The sequence below is a fragment of the Helianthus annuus genome, chromosome 6 (genome assembly GCF_002127325.2).
Source record: "Helianthus annuus cultivar XRQ/B chromosome 6, HanXRQr2.0-SUNRISE, whole genome shotgun sequence".
In the NCBI taxonomy this organism is placed as follows: domain Eukaryota; kingdom Viridiplantae; phylum Streptophyta; class Magnoliopsida; order Asterales; family Asteraceae; genus Helianthus; species Helianthus annuus.
In genome coordinates, this window is record NC_035438.2 from 61273342 (window position 1) to 61280404 (window position 7063).

Here is a 7063-nt window from a genome sequence, read left to right on the forward strand (position 1 = left end):
ACTAGTTTGTGTTTGGATTACAATATGTTGCATATGCTTAATTACTTTGTTTGGGTAGAGCGAATAAGAATGGTATTGTGCTCATGTGTGAACGTAGGCCTAAAATGCGCGCGAGGTTGTGCTTATTTAGACTGTTCATGAGGCGTACAATGTTTACCATATTGTTTTCGCGTAAACCAAAAGAATTAGATGTAATTTGTAACAAACAATAACATGTGTAAAGATAACTGTCGCATTAATGAGGCGTAAAGCCAATAATACAAAGCAAAATAGAAAAATACATTGCCTGTATAAATGTGATTTGATGAATAGCTCGGCTATATATAACACATACGCAACTGCTGCGCATTCCAGGTGCGGGGAACGGATGTCCCGTCAATTCTTTTTAGGGTATACGCCCCTTTGCCTAGAACTTCATTGATAATGTACGGCCCTTCCCACTTTGGCGCTAGCTTGCCCGGTTTTTCCGCATTGGAAGCTTCGTTGTCGCGCAAGACGAAGTCTCCTGGAATGAAAGTACACACGCGTACGCGCGCGTTGTAGTACTCTTCCAGTTTGGATTTGTATCTTGCTTCTGCGATGGCGGCGTTCTCACGCCTTTCTTCGAGAAGGTCTAAATCCATTCTTCGTTCTTTCTCATTGTTTTTCTTTTCCATGGCAAGCATACGCGGCGATGGAAGGCCAATTTCGGCTGGGATTACCGCCTCTGATCCGTACACAAGGCTGAACGGGGTTTCTCCCGTACTGGTTTTTGGCATGGTATGATGAGCCCATAGTATGCTAGGGAGCTCATCGACCCATCCTCTGCGCGTCGTCCGAGTCTTGCCTTTATGCCGTCAACTATTTGTTTGTTGACACTTTCAACTTGCCCATTTGCCTGTGGATGCGCCACAGAGGCAAAGTTGTGTTCAATCTTCATTTCCTTGAACCACTTCTGAAGATCTTCCGAGGCGAAGTTGGTGCCGTTGTCGGAAATGATGCGTAATGGTAATCCGAATCTGCAAATAACATGTTCCCATATAAATTGGCGGATTATCATTGTTGTGGTTGAAGGTAATGCCTTGGCCTCGACCCACTTTGTGAATTAGTCTACTGCTATGATAATGAATTTTACCGCGCCAGGCGCGTCAAGGAATGGGCCAACAAGATCGATGCCCCATTGCTGGAAGGGCCAGGCGGATGTGACCGATACGAGTGGATTTTTTGGACGGAGGGTTTTTGGCGCGTGATGCTGACAAGATGCGCATTTTTGTAGTAATTTTACCGCGTCCACATACATCCCCGGCCAATAGTAGCCTGCGCTCATGATTTTTGCTACTACCATGCGCGGACCGGCGTGTATCCCACATAAGCCTTCATGGATTTCCCTGACTAAGTATTGCGCATCTGTTTTGTCAACACAGCGCAGGAGTGGTCCCATGAATGACTTTCGGTATAGAATTCCGTCCGCCATCTCATAGTTTATTGCCTTGTTCTGGATTTTCCTAGCTTCTGCCTTTCCTTCCGGAAGTTTGCCATGCTGCAGGTACATGATGATCGGGGACATCCAAGATGGGTTGCCGATCTCTATGATGTTTACTTGTTTGAGAGGGACGGAAGGATTGGACAATACCTCGATGGGCACCTCTTTTGCTAGATGTCTGAAGTTGGTGGCAGCCAATTTTCTTAGTGCATCCGTATGATTGTTTTCGCTTTTGTTTATGTGATTTATTTTGAACGTTTGGAATTGGCAGATAAGCATCCTCGCTTGTTCCAGATATAACGCCATAGCTTCACCTTTCGCATCGTAGTGCCCGTTACCTTGCTCGGCCACCAGTTTTGAATCAACGTTAGCTTTAAGATTTTGCGCTCCCATTTTAAGTGCTAAACGGAGGCCTGCTAGGAACGCTTCATATTCTGCTTCGTTGTTTGTGCTCCGGAAATCCAAGCGTATCGCATATGTAAGTTCGTGATCATCTGGGCTGACCAATCGGAGGCCCGTGCCTGCTCCATCGTCATTAGAAGCCCCATCTGTGTGCAGAGTCCAGACCTTGTCGTCGAAAACAGGAACAGGGTTTTGGATTGCTTCACATTCCTGCACTTTGTCTATGGGACCTTCTGTGGCGAAGTCTGCTAAAACTTGCCCTGTGATTGCTGGTCGCGGTCTATATAAGATATTGTATCCTCCCAGCTCAATAGCCCTCTTAGCTAATCTCCCGGCGACATCGGGTTTTGACAGGATTTGCCCTAAGTGGTAATTGGTGAGAATTGTGATAACATGACCAGAGAAATACCGGCGTAGGCGTCGTGATGCATGTACTAGAGCGAGAACCAGTTTTTCTATCATCGAGTAGCGCGTCTCTGGGCCGGTGAGCATCTTGCTGATATAATATATTGGGGTCTGAATATTCTCCCGTTCCACCATTAATACTGCACCAACCGCTACTTCTACAGCGGATAAATACAAGATCAGCGGTTCCTTTTCTCGTGGTGCTGTCAGCGTCAGCAGCTGAATTAAACATTCCTTCATTTGCTTGAAGGCCGTTTCCACTTCTGGTGTCCACTGGAAGTGGCTCTTCTTGTCGCAATTGTGTAGTGTGCTAATGAATGGATAAGATTTTGCAGCGTGATTTGCCAAGAAACTATTCAAGGCTGCTAATAGTCCTGCAAGCCTTTGCATCTCTTTTACTATTGCAGGTGATGGCATCAGCTGGATGGCTTGCACTTTCTCAGGGTTTACTTTAAAACCGTCTCTTGTTACTATAAAACCCAAAAATTTTCCTTCTTCCATTCCGAAGGAACACTTTGTTGGGTTAAGCTTTAAGTTCACACTTCGCAAATAATCGAACACACGCTGAATATTTGCGAGCATTGTTTCCTCTTCGTGGCTCATGATGACGAGGTCATCCATATATACTTCGACTATTTTACCAATGTCCTCCCCGAATACTGTATCCATTAAGCTCTAGTACGTAGCTCCTGCGTTACGGAGACCAAAGGGCTTTTTTTATAGCAGACGATGCCCTTGTCTGTGCGGAAGGCAGTCTTGTCTTCATCCTCCTCTTTCATTTGGACCTGATGATAGCCCTTATAACAGTCAAGAAAGCACTTCCAACGAAAAGATGCTAGAGAGTCAACTTTTTTGTCTATTTCTAGCAGCGCGTAGCAATCCTTTGGGCAGGCCTTATTGAGGTCTTTGAAGTCGACGCACATTCGCCACCCGCCGTTGTGTTTTTGGACCATTACTGGGTTAACGACCCAGGTATGGTATTGGACTTCGCGCAAGATCCCTGCGTTAAGTAACTCTGTTACTTGCTCGTTCATTGCTTCCGCTTTTTCTGCGCTAAGGTTGCGTCTTCCTTGCGCGACAGGTTCCGCTGAGGGTCGGATGTTCAAGCAATGTTGTGCTATTTCCTGTGGAACTCCAGTCATGTCTGTTGGGCACCAATCGAATATGCCTTTGTTGTTTGAAAGTAATTCCTTCAATTGTATTCGTATTGCCGGTGAGACGGTGTGCCCTAGTAAGATAGTCTACTATGGATATTCTTCGTTGAGGACCCATTTTTCCGGCTCATTTGGTGCTGAGGGTTTGGCCATTTTTGCTGGTGGCTCATCGTCGACGTACATGACTTCCTTGCTTGAGTACATAATTGTGACTCTAGTTTCTGTTGGAAACCCGCACGCAGCATGTGGAATAGAAGTGATCATGCTGAATTCTCTTTGTGACCTTCTTCCTAGCAAGACATCGTGGTGCGATGTTGCTAGCATGACCATGAAATTTACTGTGACTGTGCGCGAATGCTCGCCATCTGATACGCGAATGCTCTCCATCTGATAGAGTCACAGAAAATGCAATTTTTCCTAATGGAAACACAGCTTCGTTGCAAAAAACGGTGAGAGGAAAATCGACCAGCTCTAGACGTGCTTTGTCTTCTGGATCAAGTTGTTTGAAACACTGTTCATATATGATATCCATCGAGCTTCCTGGATCTATGAACATATAATCCGTTCTGTAGTGGCCGAAGATGCCAGTAATAATTATTGGTCATTCTTCTTGAGGGCCTCCGGGGACGACAGGAAACACAACTTGTTGTTCCCTCCAATGCTGATTATGGTTTCGTTTATTTGGCCTTCGTGAAGGACCTCCCTACACTATGTGTATCTGCTTTGGTTCGATTTCCGGACAGTTGGTGTCTTCTAATTTTTGGATTATCTCAGCATGACTGCTAGATTGGATGTCCCACTAACCAGGTATCTGTGGGTCCAATACTACAGTGTCAATTTTACTTTCGCTTTCTTTCAGAACATCAGATCTGATATTTAACGACTCAGATCTGTTGATTTGTGTGAAGATTTGGTTTATAGCGACCTGGAATCTGCCGAACCAATATTCCGGAGTTCTTCCTAAGAGTTGATCTGAACGGTTATGAACTCCTGTTTGTACTATGGAGTCATTTCCTTCTGAATGACTGTTATTGTTTTCTTTAATTCCCATGATTCCGTCGATCTAGGCATCTTGGGCTGTAAAACCCTTGAATCCAGATCGAGGACTTGATGGGTGGAATGATGAATTCTCTGCCATATAAAAAACAGAGAATGAAGGAAAACAAATCGAAACGAGAAAAAAACTGATAAGATAAACGGTGGGCGCCAATGAAAAAACACTGGATAAATGACCGGAATCAAATTATCCAGGGAGTTAGGTTCTGCATAAAAGGGTGGTTCTCTCTCGTTTGATTCGAAGGGATAGGTCTTCTTCTCCGATGAATACTGCAAAATAGAACACGTTAGTCTCGTCACGGGGAGAAGGGAGGTTCTCTCCGTGACCACACTCCGACGTGAGAATAAGTATGTGTTTATGAAGAAGAAGAAGAAGTATTAATGAAGTGAGTGTAACTTGAGGTTCGTACCTGAACTATTCTCATATTTATAGCTGGGAGTTTGAGCGGGAAAACCTGTTATTGAAATGTTAACAAAAGATACTAACTCCGTGAGCGGTTATTTCTTCCCCGTTAATCTTCTTGATCTGACGTGAAAGCACACAGATCGCCATTCAGATCAATGGCTGGGGAGTTGCCACGTGGAAAGTGGGCAAGTGGAGGTTTCTCTCCAGTTCCATGCCATCATCGTGATTTAAGGGTGGCCTGGGATGACGACACGTGTCCCAGACGTTTATAACCGTCTGGTGGTGCATGATTGAGTCTTCTAGAAGATTATTGCCATAATCCGGTGTGACTCCTTAGCGTGTGGTATCAGTTTAGTAAATAATACCCAAGTTTGGGTATTATTTTAAGCGGGGGTATTTGCTCGGATTTTTATCCCTTTGGCGCAAGGACTTATGAATTTCCTTTTAGAGCGCAGGTGTTGTTTGCTGTCTTTCTTCTAAACTCTTTGTAAGACCAGTGCGCGGCCACGCAAGGTCTAAAGAGGGTTAAAAGACGAAGTTGTGGTATGGTCCCAAGTACTTGATATGAGGTTTTTGGGACCTTACCCTTTCAGAAGGGTTTGGGGTATTTTATTACTTCAAGTAAATACACAATTAGTCCCTCAACTTTAATAAACCAACCTATGTCATGATGTTTTTAAAAGGATCTCATTTTACAATTAACTAACTAGGTTAGTTTATATTACTAACTTTAAAATTTAACGAGACTAACTAGATTATTATAAAAATAAACTTTTTAAATTGTAAAATCAATTAATTAATTAATTAAAAAATAAAAAAATTAACCATATTTATAACGAATTAAAAAAATAAAGATAAAAGATTTTCGACGATGCAACGGATTATAATTTTGAAAGAGGTAAGCTTCTAAAAATAGATTTTACGACTCGATTTATAAATTAGGAAAGTTATGGAAACGCGGAGCGTTACATGTATAAATACATGGTTAGGGTTATTGTATTGTGTGTTTGGTTTATAATTAAAAGAGTCGAGCGAGTTCGTTCAATCTTGTGTTTTGGTGTTCCTGGTCTAATAAATCTATGCTTTAGACCGTCCGTAGTGGGCGGTATCTTATCAAAATTTGCCACCAAACACGCCCGATAATGCCCTTGAGCCGCCCCCTGGGCGTGTTTCAGCGTTATTTGCGAAAAAAACTCCCAAACGTGTTTTACATCACGCCAAAATTGCAAATCGTTGGCCAATCAGATAGCACCATGTGGGTTTAAAGAGATAGAGATGGAGATAGCCAGAATTTTTGCCGAAATTCGAGTAGGTTTGGGTTTTGTGGTTAGCCGGATTTTTTGCCGGAATTCTTGCCAGTCAAACGAAGAAGAAGGGTTGGGAGGCGGGTGGTTTATTTGAACTTGGCAAAATGGCAAATTAGCCCCTTGTGGTTTTGAACATTGGCAAAATGGCAAATTAGGCCCATGTGGTTTTAGTTTCAGTTTAAAAACTTAAATTTCAATAGTTTGGGGCAAATAAGTTTATTTTTTAATACTAGTATTGTAATTTTTTTATTTAGTGAAATATTATTAGTCTTTAATTTAAAAAAATTAATAATTGTGTAATGATTGTTTGGGGTGTTATTGGGCATTATTCCACTACGCCCCTTTTGTAAAAACATCCAATAATGCCCCCTTACTGACTGGACGGCTATATGGCGAAAAACGCCCAAAAATAGGAGCATTATTTACTAAACCACTACACATTGTCTTTATGTTAGATAATAGAGTAAACCTTGGGAATATGACGAATGCTTATTTAGGAAAAAGATGCAAAGATAAATATGATTAGATGTAAATGTGGAGATGTTAAAGTTATATAAAATGTTTGACACAACTTTAGATCATGGTGGGGCTTGGGTTGGGTTTGGGTTGGGGCATTTGTTGACATGTGGAATGGGAGCCTCCCACCACTCAAACTCATGCCCAGAGGGTATGGCGGGGCTTGGGTTGGGGGCATGAGTTTGGTTTGGCCATTGAGAGCCTGCCATGTCACTTACTAACCCGTCCCACGCCCGACTTCAAACCCACGCCAATGGGGCCACGCCCCAAACCCACGCCCCACCCCAAGCCCCGGGGTGGTGGCTTGAGCGTTTTCAGCCAACCCACGCCCCAACCCAAGCCCCATACCCCATGG

The 7063-nt window shown here is 43.3% G+C and overlaps 1 protein-coding gene across 1 annotated transcript; it reads right to left on the reverse strand.

Moving 5' to 3' along the window:
• Nucleotides 1-1084: 1084 nt before the first annotated feature.
• LOC110944787 lies at nucleotides 1085-2938 on the reverse strand. The gene has a single exon (XM_022186434.1). It carries the CDS (start codon nucleotides 2936-2938, stop codon nucleotides 1085-1087), a length of 1854 nt encoding a protein of 617 aa, XP_022042126.1.
• Nucleotides 2939-7063: the final 4125 nt, after the last annotated feature.

What these genes read in the sequence shown, in the direction of transcription:
- LOC110944787 (XM_022186434.1), bottom strand. Translation starts at nt 2,938, where the DNA reads ATGGATACAGTATTCGGGGAGGACATTGGTAAAATAGTCGAAGTATAT.